Here is a 22,270-nt window from a genome sequence, read left to right as displayed (position 1 = left end):
TTCATACTGGGGCCAGTATTGTTTAACATCTTCCTTCATCACCTGTGTGATGGGACAGAGTGCAACCGACACAAATTTGCAGTTGACTGGGAGGAGTGGCTGAAACACTGGATGGTTGTGCTGCCATTCAGAGGGACCTGGACAAGCCGGAGAAATGGGACAAGAGAAATCTCATGACGTTCAACAAAGGGAACCTACATCATTCTCCTGTGAGTTGCCAAAGTTTCAGCTGTGTATTTTGACATAAAAATGAGTCATACATACCAAAATGTACACCTGGATATAGCTTGCAGGTGTGTCCATTCTACATGCAAGTCTTGAACTACAACCATAAACAGTAAGAGGCACAAAAGTGTTATTTACAAATATTTAAGTAATACAACTGTTTTCTGTTGTGTGTTTTTTATGAAGGTCTGTAGCCCCAAGGCAGCTTCCCCAAGATCCTGTAGAACATTCCATGTATGAATTTAGAGTTAAATACGCCACTAGTGAGACAGTTTGCATAAAGGACCTTTATCCCCTAAATGGAGATCTTGGCTAGCTGTGGTGACCAGTCCCAGAGGCCACACAAAATTGTGAATGTACAGCAATAAGGAGAGCAAGAGGTTTTCATACAGAACCTCACCAGAAAAAAAGAGTATTCCATCAGTGTGAAAATTCTTCCAATATGAAACTTACCTTATCACCCAGGCAACATGATCTGTATTGCAAAACAGAGTTGTTAAAATTACTGTCTGAGAAGTTTCAGCAAACAGACTTTTTCTTTCTGAAGCATGCTGTGAATGTGACTACATCCCCAAGACCATTATGAAGAGGTGCAGAAATGGTTGGGAAGAGAGATTCTGTACTGATTCAATATTATTTTAAAAAGAATTACATATAGAATATTTTTATACATTATTTCTTGTATATTTTTATGAAGTTTGTAATTAATTGGGTATTTTTAAATTGAAATGTTCTTGCTAGCTTTCACTGTTTCTCAACCTCACCAACTGTGTCATTAGAAATCCAAAAGAAGTATCTTACAGCTTGTGTTCCCTGTGCTGGCACCGCTGCAGCAAAACAGTGTTTTTTAAATAGTTGTTTCTCTCTATTGCCTGTGGTTTGAAAGCTAGGAACAGAAGCACATGATTCATTTTCTCAGAAAGAAAAAAAATCTTTTTGGACACGGTCTTAATTATTTTTTCAATGAAGGTCCTGTTGTTCCACACAGCCTCAGGTGTTACCAGCTAGACCAGTATGGTGTCCCAAATGAAGTATGTGATTTGCAATAAAAGTACAAGGTCTAGGGCTTTCAGCCTTGGTTTTTTCCATTTCTGTATAGATATCTTTCACAGTAACAGTGGATAAAGCAAATTACCTGAAGATGCATAGAAGTTACTTAAAATAACTCTGAAATCACCTTATTGTTGCTACTGCCCTTCTTTGCTTGTTTTCTCCATCCTTACTGGTTTTGTTGCTCAACTTGATGTTCTAAGCACAGAGAAAATTTACTTTGTTATTTTCTAGGACGCAATTCTTTTAACTGTTCTGCAAAAATGGTCGCTTACTTCAGGCACTGCATAAATAATGTTACATTGTCTGTTGAATCTTCACTAAATGTGCTTCTTTTCCCAGATCAGCTGATATATTAGCTCTTGCCAGGAAAAAAGATGGAAAAACAGCTCATGATATTCCAGTTAAAAATTAATCTGTAGCTGTCACAGGGATTAAGATTATTTTGCTGAGGTTAAGGTAATTTGAACTTCTTTTTATAGCTCCAAAGTTGCTTTTGCTCGTGTTTATTCAATCTGTGGGGTGGCTTTTTTTTTGTTTTGTTTTTTTTACATTTAATACTTTATTTTACTACTAATAAAAATTGTGATTGTTTTAAAATTAATTCTATACATCTAGATTAAACAGGAAGAGGAAAAAAATTATGGTCTGTAAACCCTTGCTTGCACAAGTAGCCCTTACAAATGCTTATAATACCCGGAAGTTACTGCCCATTATTTTGTGAGTGCACATTTATGCATAATTCCCGATGGGCTCATGATCACTACATTGCTGGATTTTATCACAATTTAAAATTACCTTTGGGGATAGTATTGTTAGAAGGTAACAACAGTTCACATCGCTAATGTTGGCATTTTGCTCTGGAGGAACACACGCGTCCTTAGAGAAAGTGTGAGGTACGCCTTAGTGTTCGATTATACTGTAAAAGGATCCAGTAAATGTGTTAAGAACAATTGACTCGTAACTTCTCGGGGCACCGCAGCGCCGCTTCGGTCCCGCGGGCCCCGCCGCCGCCCCCGCCACCGCCCCCGCCGCCCGCTGCGGCCCGCCCCCGTCCCTGCCGGCCGCGGGCTCTCCGGCTGCGGCTGCCCGCGGCCTGCCGCCGGCTGCGGGGCTGGGACACCATGTCTCTGCGAGGGGCGGCAGGGGCTGAGGAGCTGATTTTCTATGTGAATGGGAGGAAGGTAAGTGTCGCCCTGAAAGAGCGTTGAGAAAGGGGGGCTGCTGCTCCAGAAGTAACCCCTAAGAGTGTTGGCACAGATTGGGTTTCCTCAGGCTTCTTTCTCACGGGAGTATAACCGAATCCTCACGCAAGCCTCCCGAAGTATTCCTTCCCATCTCGTCCGTGCTGGGTAAGAAGTGAATGTGACTCCAAGTATTACTTAAGTTAGCTAAGACTCTTCTGCGTGCAGCAAGTGCCGTTAGAAGGGGAGAAGCAGCAGAGGAGGATAAACATGATTATAACATCCCATTTTAGCTAGCTCTGCTGCGTTTGGTGGGCAAAACACATCAGAGTGAAATGGACTTTCAGCTGGGTATCAAATTTGGCTGGTGAGCAAGTTAGTTTTTCTTTTGTACATGTCTGGCTTCTCATCTTTGATGGATCAGAGAAGAGACATCAGATGGTATCCGATTTTCAGAAGCACAACAGAAAGTCAGCAAGACTCAGGTGCCAAAATATGACCAACATAGAGATAATAAGAACAAAATTAAGATTGATTGTTGATTCAATGCAACTGGAAGGAAATAGTTGATTCTAAGCAACAGAGTAAGAGATACTGCAATCAGTCAACAATGTAGGCATTTCTGTTGCTCTCTGTTGTTAGTCTGTTATGGCAAGTGAAGGTTTATATGAACAAACCTACATGAAAAGTGGTTCCTGCTGATAGGCTTACAGGCTTCCTCTGGTGTTCATCCCAGAAGGTTAAAATGCTAGGGAGACTCTAAAATCTGCAAATCATTCTTTAAGCTATGCTGCTTCTATTGTGGCAAAGTTCTGCTGCATTTTTATTTCTAGTGTGGCTGAAGGTAAATTCCCTCAATATGACCTTTCACTGAGCAGCAGTTATTTTTAGTAGCTGCAAGAGGCCCTGGCACTTCTTTCCTGGAAACATATCTGTCTGAAACGGAATTTCCAGAAGGAGCCCAAATTCTCCTATTAGTGTAGTTCTATGAGACGGAACCAGAGAAGGATTCTCTTCTTGGCTTTGTGGGAACATAGTCTGTGCCCTGAGTTCTGAAAAGCCTTGGTTTCTTATTAAACCTTGTTTTTAATTTCTTACTGCAGATAATAGAGCAAAATGCTGATCCTGAACAAATGCTGTTGTCTTATCTGCGAAAGAGACGTATCCTTTTCTTGTCTGTTCCCTTAAGTCTCTCAATTGAAAATCTTATTCAGCCAAAGTTCTCATAAATGATAATTAAAAGGGGATTTACCAGGTTAAAGTTGTGAATCCCTTAAACAACCATGTTAAATGATGTGTGTGTCTTGAGCCAAATACTCTTCAGTCAGTGGCTGTATTTTTAGCCTAGTTTCGTAACACAGTTGCACAATCAGGCATAATGTGTGTGTGTATCTGTGTTCCTTCCTTCCCAGCTGTGTCTAAGACCACTTTGTTAGCCAAATAGAACTGATTCTTTTCATAGCAAGTCTCCATATATAGTTGAGTTAACATAGCTAGGGGGACAGCTAACTTTGGTAAAGAGAGAAAAATTAATGCCAGGGAACGAAAATGTGGGACAGGAATAGCTTATGCTGATGTTGCCAAACTCTATAATGTGAAATGATTGCCTGAGTGAGCATGAAGAACTTTAGCATCTTCCAGTAATGTGTTTTATAGTTGCAAGGTACAGTATAATACCTCTCTAAGCATCCTGCCATCTTTTTTTTTGAGGCTAAATGCCATAGGAATCAGCACATTAGACTGCTGTTAATAACTGAAAGGCCCATTGTAAATTAACTAGTGAATAGAAGCGCAAGAAGGGAAGAAACTGTATCTTAAACTGTATTTGCTTTATCTGACATGTTAGGATGTCTGTGAAAGGGCTCAGTAAAGCACTTTACAGTGGAAAAAGTGGTAGAGCTTAATTAGATAAGACCTTAAATCAAAATACACATCTCAAAGCTTTATTGTAAGTGAAGAGTGCTAACCCTCACATTGACAAACATTTTTTTCTTTTGATGATGTGGTGTGAAAAGAAGGCGGCCTGTTTCCCCTTCATCAATCCCATTCCCCTGGTAGACAGGTCTGTTCCTGCACCTTGTGCCAGCTGTGGAGTTCCTCAGCCCTCTCTGTGTATTAATTCCACTCATGAGGCCAGCAAAAAACTAACCCAGGAAAAATAGAGGCTTTCACTGGATTAGGGACTTGGTTGCTAATTAGTCAACTCATGGAAGTGACTGGTAAGAAAAAGACTTGGTGCAAGAGGTCTTGGGCATTGGAGCAGGTAATGGGAAGAAGAAGGACAGAAGAGGAAGAAGAAATGGGGAGTGAGGCATCTTCCTTTTGGTGGCTGTAGAACATTAAATTAGGTGTTTGTTGATTCATAGCTTCAGAATGGCCACTGTTCCAAATTCATAGAAACAAGCACTTTTCTCGTGTGATCTTTCAGATGGGGTGCAAGGTTAATATCCTGACTCTAAATGGGCCTTCTGCGAAAAACTGGGGCACTGGTTTTAGTGTTCCACTGGAACTTCTGATATATAGCTATTTTGCCCATTACACATTTTTTCCTTTCATATTTTCACTTGGAAAACTATTTTTCACTTCCTCTGTCTGTCCCAACTTACTCCTCTTCCAAAAGAAGTCAGAGCCAAGTTTTCTGTTTTCTTGGGAACAGGATTTTGGTCATGTCATTCCTTAGCTTCAATCTTATTTTCACTGAAAATTTTAATCCAATATAGAAAGGAGTCTGATACACGTGCTACGATACCAAACCAATTCTGTGTTCCTTAGCAGTTCAGCAAAAAGGGTGGCCTCAAGCTTTTGAGCAGAATAAAGACCAAAGTGAAACCTGCTAATTTTATCTTTTCCCTAATGACAGCATTTTCAGTCCATCTTACAGGAACTAAGTATGGCTGTGGAGGAGGTGGCTGTGGTGCCTGCACAGTGATGATATCCACTTATGAGCCAGCTTCAAAGAAGATACGGTAACCTTAACAGAAAATTTTGAAAACGACACAGAATTTTATGACTGTAGATACCATTTCCACATATAAAACTGTAAAAACAAAGTTGTAAAAGTTGTACTTAATACTAAAATAATGCAAAGGAAGGGTCACTTTAATCCAAAAGAGAATGCTGTAAAAATACTGTTCATTCAGCTGTGTTCTAAATTTGCTGAAATATCATGCTCAAATGCTTAATTTGTTCATATACGCTGACAGATCCTGCAAGGAGTTTTCTCTTTAGGAGGCATGCATCTAACACCCTTTGTATTGACTGCTGGAATGTGGCTCCTACCTGCAGCTCTGTCATATGACTGATAGGAAGATAGGGCAGGCAGAAGTTTCAGTCTTACCAGCCTTTTAATACTGAACTCCCTCCCTACACCCCATCCACAAAAAGGAGGACTTTGAAACTCAAAGCCAGAGTTTTGTTAGGCTAAAAATTGGAATAAATTACTTTTAAATTGAGAAAACTCCAGTCAAATTGTTAAATGGTAACATCTCATTGTCAATTGAATATTTTTAGGTGGGGAAAAAGTAAAAATGTTCCAGTTGTTTCTTCTGACAATTGCATTACATTGGAATGCAATACAAATTAAAATCTTTAAAGTTATTATAAGGACTGAAATTAAAACAGTCAGAACAACACTTGAAACATTTCAACTATAGTAAAACAATACATTTTATTGCTAAAGATGAAGAGCTCTGAGGATTTTTCATATTGGTATATTGTTCCTATTTAGAATAATATTTATTTTACATCAGAATTTCCTTTGGGTCTGAAATTTGATGACAAATTTTCAGCAGTAACTCTTTACTTCCTGCAGATGACTACACCAACCCTGCCTTCCCCATCTTCCTCCTCCAAAACACACTTGACAGGTTGCTTGTGTGCAATTGAGGGCAATTAGAAAAGACTGAAGTGTTAAGGAAGACATAAATTCTACAAACTGTCCTCAAAGATACAGTTTTTATATTGGGGACAAGAGACACAGCTAGTAAGTGAGCCCCTCTATAAAGCTTACTCTCTTCTCATTCCAAATTATTAAGATGATTGCTTTGTAAGTATAAATTATGTCTTGATTGACCACAAAATAATATTCATGCATCTTTATTATAATAAAATAATATTCATGTACTTTATCCTCCTTTATGTTCCAAAGACATTATTCAGCAAATGCATGTTTGCTTCCCATTTGCTCCTTGTATGGTGCGGCAGTCACCACAGTGGAAGGTATTGGAAGTACAAAAACCAGGGTTCATCCAGTTCAGGTGAGAGTACAATATCACCGGGTAAGAGGATTACTGATTTCTTCTGTTGTATGGGCTGGCTTGAGTGGCAGTGCTTCTAGGGCATGGGAATTTCACATGATGATTATTCTTTCTGCTAAATGGTAACAAAAGACAGCATAGGTTTCTGATTGTTGGTTGATCAAGGCTGATGAGATATGGCTCATGATGGATCTTGCTTTAATACTGACAGGTGGATCAAACAGTATGTAAGAATTGTTGGAGTAGATCAGGCTTGTGCTCTATTTGGGCTAACAGCACATCTTGGACAGTACCCCTTTAGCTGATGTTTTAGTATGAATGCAAAAAAGACAGAAGTCCACTGAAGGTTAATTAAGATGTGCCTGGGCATCACAACCAAAATAATTATTCTTATTTGAGATTGCATAAATTGTTTTACTCAAAAAGTCTGATTTACTATGAAGACAACATTTAATATGGTGTCTCCTGTTTAAGAGCGAGTCCATTAGAATGGTGATATACACTGGAAGGAGTGCTATTTGTGGTGTTTCATTTCAGGAAAGGCTTGCCAAGTGCCATGGATCCCAGTGCGGTTTCTGCACCCCTGGGATAGTGATGTCCATATACACTTTGCTAAGAAACCACCCAGAACCAACTTCAGAGCAGATGATGGAGGCTCTGGCTGGTAAATATTGTCACTTTTTAATTTGTAGGTATGTCCTTGAACCATTTTATTCACATACTTTGTATATGTGAGTGCATGTCTGTATGGGTACACATGCACGCACATATGTATGTAGTCTATACAATTGGTGCTTCCTAGCAGAGCTTCTACTCGATACATACAGACTTTGTATTCTCTGTCATCCTTTTCTCCTGGAAAATGAAACATGGAGCTGTGGATTATTTCAGGGACAGTGTTCAAAACACCCCCATACGTGTCCTTTGAAGTGCTTTAAATCAAATGTGCAAACTGATGCCATATTGGAGAAGTAGCTGCATCTGAAGGTCTCTGAGATCCTGTTACATCTGGAGTTGAGAATGTCATTAGGCTCACAGGAGAGCCCCTTTGTGGTAGGAATAAAACAGTCAAATCAGGTAGAGGGATGCAGACCATCTTCACTAAGGAAAAGTGTGAGCATTTACTGCAGGTAGAATAGCTGCCTGTCATCCCTTGTGCTCTAGAGTCACAGTGGACCCAGAGGTATTTCCTGTTACTATGAGATGAACTTAGATGGAGTTATAATGCTAACCTCCTTCACTATTAGAAAAAAGTCAGGGGGAAGGAGAAAAACATTTTGAGTGTGTGAAGAATATTGTACAATCTCTTATTCTCCTGCATACTAAGGTGTAGTCAGCATTCCCCTAGTGCAGCTCTCAAGTATTTCATACTCTGCTTGAAACAATAGCCTTTTCCTCAGGAGCTGCAGGGTCCTAAGTCTTGTGACACTGATCTTTTTTGTCTTTTGGAGAGCTAACACTTCTCCTTAAGCTTCAAAAATGCAAACCTCGTATAAAGACATGATATTTTAAAGCCACATGCTTTAGAACAAAGCTTTTTCTTACCGATTTCCTTTTTTCAGGGAACTTATGCCGCTGTACCGGATATAGGCCGATCCTAGATGCCTGTAAAACCTTCTGTAAGGTAAGAAGTAGTGATGATAGGAATACTAGATTGTGCCTATTAGCGTATATATGTATACAAACCATCAGCATTTTCATTAAGATCACCTCTTTCCTCTGTTAAGAGAGTTAGGTCTAAATAAGGTAATCTGAAGTAACTCCATGTGTTTTACTGTGAGTCAGTACCGGCATAAATAAAAGCGCAATTTGGATCAATGTTCTTAGTAATTTATCATGTAATGCAACATGTCAGAAGCCTACAGTGAAATAAACAGGAGACTGAACAGTGGGTAAAAGAAATAATGCAGACCATCTATGTGTGGTCTCACAAGGTCAACAGAATTGCACGCAGTATGAATTGTCTCATATTAAGGACTTCAGCATCTGATTATTTTAAGCTGCTTTTGAATATCACTTCTTTAACACATAATCCTTCCAATGTAGCTTATTATTAAACTTCATCTATAACTTTATTAAAATATAAAGTGACACTCTTATTGGCTTAAGCAGGCTTCAGCTCATTGCCATTCTGAGCAATATTTCACTAATGGAGTATTCCTACTTCAGGAATCTGTTTGTTGTGAAAGGAAAACAAATGGAAAGTGTTGCTTGGATCACAAAGATGATTTGTTTGACAAGGAAGCAAAGGTAGGGTTTTAAGTATTTTACCTGTCCTATTTAGATATAAAACTTATAGAAAGAATGTTGCATGGCTTTTTTTCTTGTAATTAAAGTAAATGCAGTATACTTCACCATTTTTATCCTCCACCTTATTCACCTTACATAATATTATTTGTAAAATAAGATATTTTATTATTCCTTGCAAGAAATTTGGAGATATTTCTACAAGTTAAGGATTGTGTATGTTTGTATGAGCAGGCAATGATGTGGCAGGTAGTTGGTATAACGTAGTTTGGATCTCCAGAGCTGAGATTTGAGCAGTTCTTCAAGTTCAGGAATATTAATAGTCTCAGCTCTGCTCATACAGTGATCACCATACTGTGCAAGAAATCAGGACGTATCTGGAACTGCCTTAAATCAATGATCAGTGATGATCTGAATGTAGCCACTGATCTCTTACGAACCTAACTGCTGGCTTGAATCTGAAGGACTGATACAGTCAATATTCTTTCAAAAATATCTGGTCTACCTCTTTGCTTTTTGAGTACTGTAGGTTGGTATGAAACCAGCTACTTTCTTATAGTAGGACTGCAGGAATTATGCAGTTAGTCTTTCAGTTGCTTGCCTCTACACTGTCATTTGTGTTAGCAGTGAACTTTGAGAAATTGTTACGAGCGCTTCCTTCACCTCAGCAGCTCCAAATGCTGCATGTTTTTTTAACACCAAATCCAAATTATAATGGAATTACTAATTTTCTGCTGACTTCAGTGGGACTCTCATGGTTTGTTTTTCATTTTGCTTTTTTTTTTAAATGGGATTAATGATGACAGAAAAATTTTGGTCTCTGCTTGTTTTCTTTTTTTTTAAGGTTTCCACCAGACTATTTTCAACAGATGAATTCCAGCCCTTAGATCCCACCCAGGAGCTTATATTCCCTCCAGAACTAATGGTAATTTTTGCTGCTTACAGACTATTATTTAGCTCTGCCTTTTCCTTAGTAGTCCATAGTTCATAACTCATTCTGAAGCCCTGCTTAGCAGTAATTTATCAGAAGAAATGTCATAACATTTTAATATAAATTCAAAATTATATTACTTTTTTTTTCCCAGTGACCTTATTGAATATTCAGATACAAAAAAAATAATCATATTGGGAAAATGAAGTTGCAGAGTTAGGTATTAGGTGAGAAGACAAAAGAAGTAACCTAAACTCAGTTTTCAGTGCAGCAGCTGAAGATACAAATGCTTCTCAGCAAACTGAATGGCAAACACTTTTTAACATTGGCAAAAAAATGCATTTTCCCCATTTTGTGGCTTAATAGTTTTGTTGGTCTTTTCTGTCAAAATGTCAGCCTCAGATAGCCCCTCAGATGGCGCAGTGTTTAGCTCTAGTGACTAAAGTATGGCAAAAATCTAAGCAGCTGAAATAAGGGCACTGGAATGGAAAGTTCAGGCATCCTTAAATACTGACAGTGGTATTTCCCCTAGAAAAACTGAAAGCTGTTTGCTTTACATTATTGTCAGTCTATATATTCAAAGCCAAATTCTCTGTAACTAGCTGGTTGCTAATGGAGAAAGGTTGTTAATTTGGGGACAGGGATGCTTGACCTTGTATTTCTACTACCACTAGTTCACAAGCTATTTCCAAGTGATCAGTTAACAGTGCTAGAACAGCAAGAGATATCCATATGCATGCTTAATCTAGAAAGTGATGCTGCTACCAGTGTCTTCGGTGACATCCAAGCAAGCTAAGTGTGCAAACACCTCCCTAAGTATTTTTTAATTGCTTTTATAATAGTTTCAGCAATTGCAGGATCTATTACTCCATTTTTTGCTTAGGAGCTATTTATTATCAATCTTGTTTATTAGCCCATTGGAATTAACTGAAGACACTTCACCCATGCAGTCTAGGAATTCTCCATTGTGCAAAGAGGCAGTATAACAGTCCCATTTCTGTCCAATTTTGAAGGATTAAGTAGAACTGCCATTGTTTAAGAACTTCTTTTCACTTTCAGTCTTGTCTATTAGACCTTGCACCTGTCCATATGTCTAAACATTTAAATCTGCCATATTTCCCCACCAGAGAATGGCTGAAAATCAACCAAAAAGAACTCTGTTTTTTCATGGGGAGCGAATGACATGGATTTCTCCTGTCAGCTTAGATGAATTACTGGATCTGAAAGCTGCCTACCCCAAAGCACCTCTTGTGGTTGGGAACACCACTGTTGGTATGTATACAATCAGAATGGCTCCTGTTGCCATAGTTCCAGTGTGCTTGGGAGGAGTGGGGCTATGTTTATAATTCCTTTTGCATTTTTGTCCTTAAGCTTACTCTCCACTATGTTGGAGTTGTCATTACGGAAAATGTCTTTTGTCTAAGTCTATTCCTATCTGGTAGGACCTGAGATGAAATTTAAAGGTGTGTTCCATCCAATTGTTATTGCTCCTGCAAGGATCCCCGATCTGAATGTGGTGAAATGCACGGATGACGGTCAGTAGACTTTACTTCATTCAGACATAGGAGATTCCTCTGCAGTAGGAAGTGCTGCTCCATTGCATAGTGCTGAAGGTGTGAAGTGCTGTGCAATGCGTTCCTAAGCATGCCTGGTTCTTTCCTAGGTCAAGGTGGCTGCTGCCACCTCCCAGTGCATGATACAGTTTTGTCTTCATGACACATTGCAGAACTGACCAGCAATATTTTCTTGGGCTGCATTAGTCATTATAGTGCAAGGGTAATTATTCTAGTAATACTGGTTCTGGTGCTAAGTCATGTAATATTTGCTTTGTGATCTCTGTACCATGCTATGCTATATAGCAGAGAAAGACCGATACAGAACCACAGAGAGAGTTAGCAATATTGCATGCTTGTCTATGCTAGAAAAAGGGCTGTGATTAAACTGGCATAGCTAATATGTATTAACTAATCTTGTTCTCAATCATAACAACATTAATTATTGTAGATTAATCATTTTGTACCTCAGTTGATATATTTAAGATAAGCATAGGTTTCTTTTAGTTACTTACTATAATATCCTAAATTAATTCTGTTAGCTGTTAGCTCAATTCCGTCATTTAATGAAATTTTACCCTCAGTCTCCTGAAATGAAAGGTCACAGTGCCGTTAATATGTAAAGGTCCCTCTTCTTATATCTGCCTGTATTCCACATGAGCGGTCCTAGGTCTATAGTCTGAACATTTCTTTATTGCCTGGGTTTAAACCTATGTGCACATTACACTTTCATAATATTTTGGTTACAGGATTAACTCTGGGAGCTGCCTGTAGCCTCTCTCTAATGAAAGACATCTTGACAAATGCAATCTCAGAGTTCCCTGAAGAGAAGACAAAGGTTTTCCGTGCTGTCTTGCAGCAGTTAAGAACTCTGGGTGGAGAACAGATAAGAAACGTTGCTGTAAGTTGTTCATTACTTGCAATAACAATTGTAACTAACTGTAACAACTGTGAAATTCTCCTGGCCACATGTAAGACTTGCATTTTAAATTCTGTTTTTAGCAGAGATTTTTCTATCAATAGATCTTTTTTCAGCTTTCAGTGTGTATACATTTATGTCTAGTCTGCATGTAATATTGTTACCTAACATACAAATGTGAAGGTGATGGAGAAAGATGACATAAATTTCTTTTTTTCAAGTCATTAGGTGGAAACATCATAAGTAAAAAATCAACCTCAGACTTGAATCCTATTCTGGCAGCCAGCAACAGTATACTCAATCTGGCTTCAAGAGGTAAGTGGAGATAGCCTGCCTCTGTAGTAGTGCCAGAGGTACAGGGTGCTGTTGTATGGGGAGAGGGGAAATAACAACCAGTGAGCATTTCTTAAGGAACCCTTTCCCCACTCTCACACAAGATCACATCTGCAAGAGAAGCAATTTGCAAACAAAGAACGTATCAAAGATTCTCATGTCAAGGGTAAGCATTCAGACCAACCAGATCACATGTACTTCTGTGGGCAGGGAGTTACTATAAACTCTCATAAAACCTCACAATTTGAGTAGTGGTATACTACCTCCCCACCTTCCTGGCAGTTTTTTTCTGTAACTTATGCTTTGCCCTGGTTTTAAAATCACCCTCTGGCTCTGAGAAATTTGGCTTCTCACTGCTCACAGATACTTACTTCTGATACAGGAGCCACTAGTCCAGCACCTTTTCCCTACTATTTTCACTAGTTGAAGTACTCAGTTTCCTTCCATCACTGTACATATACACCCCTCTACCTGCTTCTTTTCTTGTGCAATACCTTACCGTTGGAAGGCTGATGAAATTATTGGTAAACATGAGCTATCAGGTGGCCTTGGAATTGCATGCTCTCCCTTCTAGAAGGCTTACGTCCTTTTTGCCCTTGATCCAGACAGGGTGCATGCTGCCATTTCAGACCATGTAATGCTCCACTCAACACCCTGAAATACACATTCTTTAAGGGGTGGTTTCTGAGCCAGGATTTCTTGGAACAGATAGACAAAAACTTATGCTGTGGATTTCCATGACTTCTTCCTGCATAGTTTGGCACTGAGAGGAAAAATACCTGTCAGAGAGTTGTTCTGACAAGTGGAAGTATGAACATTTGCATCTTCTTAACAATTCTAATGGTGTGCCTACTTATTTGAGTGATGAATAGGATCACTGATGGATATCTCGTTCTGTAAACCTGGCAGAATTTTACTGCTGGGAGAGAGTTTTAGGTGTTTTCAAAGGTTTTTAACATATTTATTTACCGAATGGTAGTCAGTGAAACATAGGAAAAGTGGACAGTTCAAGAAAAGGAGGTTGCAGAAATACTTTTAGTTCTCAGTATTTATCTTAGATCACAGTATAAGAGAAAATGGACCTTCCTAGATCCTGGCAGTCTCAGAGGTGGGACTGGGCAATAATCTTTGTGTACGTAAATCAAGTGTATTCTGGATGGAATTGCAAAGGCAAAAATCCAGAAATGCCAGTGCTGTTATTCTTAACAGTGTTATTTTTAAAATTCACACTTCAGCAAAACAAAATTCCATTACTAAAGTTTTGCTATCAAACTAGTTACTTTTGACAAATGCAATTTTAATGCCAAATGATATTCTACGATGAACAGATTACAGTGTCTTCATCACATGTAACATGAAAAACATGAACTAAATATCTTGCTGTAAAGCAGCCAGTCTTGAAGCATAATGTTCATTGAATGTGAGGGGATATTTTAATACATGAACCTGTTAAAAATGGCACAGAAGATTATCTGGTTATAGAAAGTCTTGGGATAGGTCAGGGCTACTGCAAGATAAAGAGTTTCTAGTAATAAGAAACAATTTCTTTAAAAATGCATTGGACCCTTAGGTAGCATGTGAAAAGTACAAAGGACACAGACAACTAGTAAAAGATACACTTTGACCTAGTCTGTCAAACACACACGGTTAAATTCCACACTGGTGAATCACCATGGATTTCCATCTGTAAAATATTTATGCCTCTGTATTCTTGCAGAATGACAATGCTACTTGACAATTGTGTTACTGCTACAGTTGCAGTCTACCAACAAAACTCCTTGAGCCTATGGAGCTTGTTTAATTAATAGAATCAATTATATGTGTTAAAATGTTGCATTTCCAGAAGGCTTGCTAGCTTAACTGTGTAGTGATATTGGCAAACCCGATGCAGCATAGATGAAGTTTAAGTGTTCAAAGGGCTCTTACAGATTTAGGGTTCCTTGCAGAATTTTGTCCTCTTCCCTTTTGAAAATCCTGTCTTTAATAGTATATATCATAGAATGACAAATGTAGTCACTTTTAGAATAATCTACCAAAAAGAGAAAAGAAAAGGCAATATCATTTATTCCCTTCTGGACTCTTAGAATGTTCAGAATCTCAGGGGAAAAAAAAAAATCTTACTTTTGGAGCAGTTCTCTCCCATTCAGTTTTCTTCCTTATTCTTTTTGTTTTAGAAAGAAAGGTAGTGATGACAGGAGCTGCAGAGATTTGGAACACATTGGCAGGTGTGGGGATGGGATCATTGTGGCAGTATCAGAAGGGAAAATTACAGAATGGGCACTTTCTTAGGACTCTGTTGTTATGATACTATGGAAAATGGAGCAGACACCTGTATTTATAGAGCATACCGCTGATAATTTGCTGTCTAAACTCAGCAGTTATTATTTACTCAGGAAGGCTGTAGGTATTTATTGCCAATTAAAATATGATCTATGTATGTTAATTGCACAATTATACAGAAGTTTGTGGATTTGGGAATTTTTTTTGTTTTTTTTAGGAAGAAAGCGACAGATTCCTTTGAGTGGTATTTTTGCAGATGGACTTGGTAACAATGCCATTACACCAGAAGAGATCTTAGTATCTGTTCATATTCCCCATTCTAGGAAGGTAAGTTTCTAGTTTGTTTAGATTTGCTTTATGCAGAGTTAAAGACTATTAAATAAAGGGCGGAGGGAGTGTGATCCCTATGTTTAAAGTAACACTATTACCTCTCACTTTCTGAATTCCTTACATTTGATCCTGTCAGTGCCATACTATCTCCCAATTTCAGCCAAAAAACACAATTCAGCTGGTAGCTGGTGATATATAAACAGTGATATTCAGACAAAATTTACCCTAAAATGATGAGGGCAATAGCAATTGCCTAGACACCCTACAGAAAGGGGTCTTGAACAAGCTGCCATAGTCCTCACCAAAGCAGGCTGCTTACCTATGGTATGGTTGGCTTCAAGCAAGAAAAGCCTTGTCATCTCTTGAGGATTTTTCTTAAAATAAGATAAGATTGGACGTGTGTGTGTTGCTTCCATAAATGTTGCCAAATTTAATAATAGTCTTTAACTGGTATTGTGTTTGCAAGAGTAGATATGGGATCTTATAAGAGAATTATAGGTCACATTATCTGAGTACTGAACTTTGGCAATACTTTGAAGCCTCTAAGCTTTTTAGCTTATTATAAATGCAGCTCTACTCCACAATATCCCTGTCTTCCATCTACCATGAAAAAATCTAGGTCATCTGAACTGTGTAGATGATGGAGGATTTGGTATGGGCTGCTAGAAAATCAAAGATGGTAAAGCTACTGAAAGGTCAAGAGAAGGAAGTGTATCATCTTGAATGCTCAGGAAGTTGAATTTGTGCTCTTCATTTTTTTTTATGCTCTTGCTTCATGCAGTGCAATAACAAATTCTGCTTTCAGATACTTACATGTCTGCAGGTTACCCGTTTCTGTCTGATCTTGCTCAGGGAGAGTATATCTCTGCATTTCGACAAGCACCGAGGCGGGAAAATGCTCTCCCAATAACCAATGCTGGAATGAGAGTCCTTTTTGAAGAGGGTACAGACATAATAAAGGACTTAAGCATTTTCTATGGAGGTGCTGTTTCAACCACAATCTGTACAAAACAAACCTGTTGGACACTTATCAGAAGGTAGAATTTTTCTGCCTTCTCTGTATCTCTGAATGAAGGGACTTTGACGGCTTGGGTGTACTTTCTTGGAGCATGGAAGTACAGAAAGATTCCACTTGCCTGGCTGATGCCATGTATGTTCAATTGAATGATCTGCTCAAACCTTAATGATGACTTTTCAGGATTGTTATGGAGTCTGCACACAGGTGAAACACCAGTGTGAAGTATGCAGAGAAATATGAGCTATGGGCTATGAGACAGGTAGATGAGATATACATAATCGGTTGTGCACCTGAGCCCAAGCATTGGCAAATGATGCTGTATCCTGTAGGTTTGATAATCCCCTAGTGTCAGTGTTCTTGAGTCCTTCAGTTTGGCTCTAATAGACACAAAGTTTGAGAACTTCAGACGTGCCAAATAAACTTAGGAGCACAAGTCAAGCCTCAACCTTTTCAATAGCTCTTCATCTACAAGATCCTAATAATCTCTGAAGTTAATCCCTGACATTCCATCCCATGTTGCAGCATCTTTCCAAGGTTTGGAGAGAAAAAATTGCAAATCAAGCAGTATAAACCCATTTATCTAAATGGAGTCCCACTGGACTGTTTTATCATTTAATATGCAACTGTTTAATTAGTTGAAGTACTCATTATTTTTTGCTCCTTTACATGATTATATTTATTCTAACATGTATATTTTGATATCTAGGGTTGTGTAACTATGGAGAATTAACTGTGTTGAGATACTTCAAGGACACAGCCTTTTCAGAAAATGTAACAACTATCCAGCAGTAATCAGATCCCTTGAAAGCACCTGTAGTTTGCATCAATATTGTTATCCATCTTTTCTTTAAAGATAGGACAGTATCTGCAGATTAGTGATAATCTGTAAGACTGTTAAATCCACTTTAAAGCTGTAATAGGTTTTATTAATTAGTTGATTTTTAAAAGCCTGGCATAGTACTCAATTTCATAGACTTAAGGGACCTCACTTCTGTGAGCAACATTGACCTACACCGTTTTCAAAATTGCAGGCCATTATTAGAAGCAATGTTTTGGCTTCATTGTGAGCAGGACTGTGTCTGTTGTCCATGGTACAAATGTATTATTGCAGTTTGTATTTATTTTTTTGAGTCCTCATCTGATTCTATCTATTATTCTTCCTGACAGACACTGGAATGAACAAATGTTGGATGAAGCTTGCAGACTAATTCTTAAAGAAATTGCTCTTCCATGCTCAGCTGGTGGTGAAGAAGTAGACTATAAGAAAATTTTGGTAGTCAGTTTCTTCTACAGATTTTTTCTGGAAGTATTGCAGTCATTAAGGACAACGGTAAAATAGTTCATGTCTACTTTTCTGCAAGCAAATGGAAGGGTTTTTTCTATCTATTAATGCTTTCAATTTGTACAATGTGCTAAATGTTGTCTTTGGGGTGAGATCTACAGAAGAATGTAAGCACTTAACTCCCAAAGAGATTGATGGCAAGATGCCCATTTAACTTTTAGATGCTCAGATATCTTTACCATGGACGTTAGGCTTTAAAAAAAAAATTGATCGATGTTAATGCAACAATATATCAGTATAGAGCTCCCAGGCTCAAAGAAAACATACATGAGGTTTTACTCCATCTGTCTGTAGTTCAAAACATAAATAGACAGAATAGAATAGAATTAAAAGCTTTGGAAAGCAACTGTAGGTGTTAAACTCTAAAATTTCACTTCCCAATACATTCTAGGTGTAATTCACTTATTTTTGTCTTAATTCCATTCTTATGAGGAAAAATATCCCTTTTACCATTTTATTCTGTGTTACCTCAAGCTCTTTTCTCAGAATTACCATTACCAGGTAATTTATTATTACCAGGAGTGATTCTGTGCCACTTTTGATCAGACCCCAGATCAAAGCTCTTCTGACTATCCCTTCTTTATGTTGCTTACTTTAAAGAAGCATATTTGTTGAATCCAATATATTTTAAAATATTATTTAGTGAAATACCAAAATTCTACACTGTTTCAAAATTGTTATTTTAAAGCCTTTCTAACTTGTGAGACTCTTGAAGGACTCTCCTGTATAAAGAGTTTGTATTTGATTATTTTGTTGGTTAGCTTTTTTAATTGGAGTGTTCAAAATGTGAGTTTTAGTAGTACTTCACTTCCTTTTCAGGATCCTTGCCACTATCCTGGCATACCTATGGAATATAGGAGCATCCTACAAGATTTCAAAACAAAAATGCCCCAGGGCATCCAAATATACCAGGCAAGTGATTTTATTCTAAGATTGTTCTGTGCTTTTAAAAGCCACAGTTCAAGCATGACCCTTGCTGCGAAGCTCAGGTACAAATTTTCCAAAGGGCTGAAGGCAACAGTCTCTTAGTGGTCGATTTTAACTGCATCTCAATTAGAAAAACCTTGTCTGAAAAATAGACTCATGCGGATGTATGCACTTCTTCTAAACTGTTCTCAAAAGATAAATGTGCTGAACAAACTCCGTTGTCACACTGCTTAAACTTGGTATATTGCAGTGTGCAACCCAACTGGAAAAAAATTAGAAGAAAATGAAAAAGATTGAAGAGCACAAGTCTATACCTAACACTATAGTATTCTTGTCTCAAGATACACTTTTCTTAAGATCTCAGAGGGCTCTTATGTCTTACTGTAGATTTAGGAATCAAGACGGAGTTTGTGATGGCTGGCTGATCAAATTAGCAAGAGTATTCAAGGAGAAGTCAGCAGTAGAGGGCAGCAAAGAACACCTTCTGGATTTTATGAGCTAACCCTTGTGACTTGATCATGGTGGGAACTCTTGCAAAGATTTTGGTATTTTGATACCCTCAATACACAAGTAAAATCTCAAGTTTTTTAAAACCTCAAGAAAATTAAAACATAATGTAGATAAACATCTTTTTTCATTTTTAGATATTCTTTAGAATTGCATTTTAGCTTTAAATACTTCAAATTTGTTCAAGTTGTTATCTTTGGCTAACTTAAGAGTTATCATAATTTAAAAAAAAAAAAAAAAAAAAAAAAAAGACACTGCAGTCATATAAAAGGGGCCAGTATCAAAGAAACTAGTTCTTTATGTCTTTCAGCAATTTATTCCCCAGCTGCAAGGAAGTGACTAAACAACAGAAATGGAAACAATTTGTTATTCAGATTGGTCAGCACTGAGCAACAGAAATTATTTAGAACCTCAGAAAATCTGGGTTTCACGTGAATTTCTACCTAACTTTTGCAAGTCCCTATCGTTTGCCTGGAGTTCTTAATCTGAACATTATTAAGCATTTAATCTTAAGGGGAAAAAAATAATCATATCCTGAAAAATAAATACGTGGTCATTCTGCTAGTGGAAAAGTTGAGGTAGTTGGGCTGAGACAGCCATTTGAGGAACTGTAGGCAATCAAGTGAAAAATATCTGTTCTTGGCCTTGGGCTAATAGCAGTGTGCCAGAAAGTGCGGGAGGTAGAAATATATAGCCAGAACACCTGTGTGATAGAAGATATAGAAGAAAAAAGGTATTAATTTGTGAGCAATTAACTAGTTCTAAATGTAGAAAAGGAAAAAGTTAGTGCGAACACTGACCCAGAAATTGGAAAAGTGTTCTGGAAGCTGGCAACAATTAGTTGGTGTGGCAGAATTAACTGGTAACACTGAATTAACTTTCAGGAAAGACTTAGCAAAACAAGGTTAATAAGGCACTAAATTAATACATAGGTGCAAGGAAATAAAATTGGGAAGGAAATATTTAAACAACACTTTCTCACTGATTTACACTGATGAGTTGTAATCTTTCAGCAAGGAAAACAGGTCCTAGGAATCACTGCAAATAGCTCAAAATATGACACCAGACACTGGTAAAATACAGAGCAGAATCTTGTGAGAGTAATTCAGAAAATTATCAAAGCTTCACAAGACCAATCAGTAGGGGAGGAAACTGTCCTTCTGAAAAAGTAGTGCTGTTTGTATCACTTTGATGGTAAACAGTTAAGGGAAAAAATCCAAGTAGACAAACCTATGCAGGGCTCTCAGAAGGCGACTTAAGAGAAGAAATTGAAAAAATCCCCAGGCCCTGCATCCACGTCTGTTTTCAATATTGAATGAGAAGATGATAATATGAACAGTTGTTCCTTCATCTGATTTTCTGATTACTGTAAGAATAGAATGACTATTATTTTTTAACTGTTTGGGGGTGGGGTGTGTGCATTTTTGATTGTACAGGACATAGAGCCAAGTCAGTCTCCCCAGGATCCTGTAGGACGGCCCATTATGCACCAGTCTGGAATTAAGCATGCCACTGGTGAAGCAGTTTACATTGATGACCTTCCTTCTGTGGATGGGGAGCTCTTCCTGGCTGTCGTCACTAGTTCCAGAGCTCATGCTAAGATTGTGTAAGTGTTCAAAATATATCTGAAGAAAGTGTTATTATGAATTGCTGTCTGAGATATTTAGAGCAGACTAATGACTTATATGTATACAGAACAGCACACCTGATACCCGCACTGGCTCAGGTTCTAGAAGCAATATTGTCGCTCTAGTAGAAGGCTCTGGATTTGAGTGTCTCGCTCCATATTACTGTACTAATAAGGCTGAACTGTTTCTGGTCCATGAGCCAGCCTAGAGCTAGCCTAGGTACCTCCACAAAGTGCTGAGCTGTGCAGTGCAAGCAGGCACCGAAACTCAGCTTTACCAACACAGCTTTGAAATCTCAACTCCTACAGAGAAAAAAAATTGTTCAAAACGTAGCAAATAGTGTTGTAACATTGCAGCAACAAGGTAGCAAAACACATATCAGGCATTATGGAAGAGCAAGATGGGAAGAGGATTTTATTTTGAAAGAACTGTTTTCACTTATGTTTTTATACTGCCAAGATACACCTATTCCAGCAGTTTGTACAACGTTCAGGCACCAAAATGCACATATCCAAGTTGCCTGCCCAGCATTCAGGCACTAAAACAGGTATTCACATCAGGTGGTCTGGTCAGGATTAACTGTGATGACAGAGAGGACAGGGACTGACAGCTCTAGAGTCCTTGTCATATTTCCTGGCTTAGTCTTAGGTTGGTGATGATAGGTTGGATTTGGATGTGCTCTTTTTGGTACCATCAAGTAGCTGACATCACCGTGTAAGTCTGTAGGATTTATTCACTCTCCTTTGCCTTCTGATCTGGGTGTCCAGAGAAGACACCTATAGATGTGCTGGGATCTTGATGACCTGCTAAACTAGGTGCTGTAAAAACATGCCATTCTTATAGGTCTTCTGCCATCCTTTCTGATCCTTATACACCCAAACATTCCCATTCATTGCCCATTTATACTGGTCTTGCCATTTTTATTATAATTCTCTACATGAACTCTCCATTTCTAGATCCTTATTTGTATCAGTTTGGTATCTGTGTAGGCTGTGAGGTCTTAGAAAGTTGCAATTGAAGCATCATAATTGTGCAGTGTTATTTATTAAATCAACGCAGTTCAGGCAGTCTAACAGGCCAATGATTTCCCTGTTGCATCTAGAGTATTCTCTAGAAATGAAACAGGTCAGTAGAATTTTTAAATTGCCTTTTACCTGCACTTCTTCACATCCCAGAGATAGAAGGAAAAGACATGTCTGAACCTATGAGCAGATCCCGGCAGTACAAGAAACATACCTCTGTGTTGTGTTCCCTTCTCCTCTGCAATGCTTTGCAAAACTAATGAATTACACTCTCTCTTCCCATATCCCAAACAGATCTATAGATACCTCAGAGGCTCTAAAAGGAGCAGGTGTGTTCGATGTCATAACAGCTCATGATGTACCAGCTACAAACGAGTTTTACTACTCCGATGATCCGGAGATTATATTTGCAAGAAATGAGGTATAGCTACAATCTTTTTAAAATGGATTTTCTTCATTTTTACTGCTATTCTTCAGATTTTTATAATGAAATTTTACTTGCTGACTCTTGAATTTCT

At 38.2% G+C, this 22,270-nt stretch overlaps 1 protein-coding gene across 12 annotated transcripts in view; it reads left to right on the top strand.

The window, feature by feature from the left end:
• Positions 1–2,149: 2,149 nt before the first annotated feature.
• Positions 2,150–22,270, top strand: part of AOX1 (aldehyde oxidase 1) — a 44,043-nt gene continuing 23,922 nt past the window's right edge. For 4 of the 12 annotated variants that reach the window (XM_075093815.1, XM_075093814.1, XM_075093811.1 and 1 more), the window contains exons 1-18: positions 2,326–2,459; positions 3,563–3,620; positions 5,329–5,425; positions 6,607–6,715; positions 7,253–7,379; positions 8,278–8,339; positions 8,885–8,965; positions 9,807–9,887; positions 11,021–11,165; positions 11,336–11,428; positions 12,196–12,347; positions 12,587–12,680; positions 15,196–15,305; positions 16,161–16,345; positions 17,494–17,656; positions 18,488–18,580; positions 20,539–20,708; positions 22,047–22,173. In XM_075093815.1, coding sequence (XP_074949916.1) covers positions 2,400–2,459; positions 3,563–3,620; positions 5,329–5,425; positions 6,607–6,715; positions 7,253–7,379; positions 8,278–8,339; positions 8,885–8,965; positions 9,807–9,887; positions 11,021–11,165; positions 11,336–11,428; positions 12,196–12,347; positions 12,587–12,680; positions 15,196–15,305; positions 16,161–16,345; positions 17,494–17,656; positions 18,488–18,580; positions 20,539–20,708; positions 22,047–22,173 — 2,007 coding nt within the window. In that variant the 5' untranslated portion in view covers positions 2,326–2,399. Of the gene's footprint in view, positions 2,172–2,324; positions 2,460–3,562; positions 3,621–5,328; positions 5,426–6,270; positions 7,380–8,277; positions 8,340–8,884; positions 8,966–9,806; positions 9,888–11,020; positions 11,166–11,335; positions 11,429–12,195; positions 12,348–12,586; positions 12,681–15,195; positions 15,306–16,113; positions 16,346–17,493; positions 17,657–18,487; positions 18,581–20,538; positions 20,709–22,046; positions 22,174–22,270 lie in introns of those variants that run through there. The other 8 variants (XM_075093818.1, XM_075093817.1, XM_075093816.1 and 5 more) reach the window with 8 other exon arrangements.

This window comes from Phalacrocorax aristotelis, chromosome 5 (assembly GCF_949628215.1).
Source record: "Phalacrocorax aristotelis chromosome 5, bGulAri2.1, whole genome shotgun sequence".
NCBI lineage: Eukaryota > Metazoa > Chordata > Aves > Suliformes > Phalacrocoracidae > Phalacrocorax > Phalacrocorax aristotelis.
The sequence above is the reverse complement of the archived record's forward strand: the minus strand, read 5'-3'. Positions and strand labels throughout refer to the sequence as shown.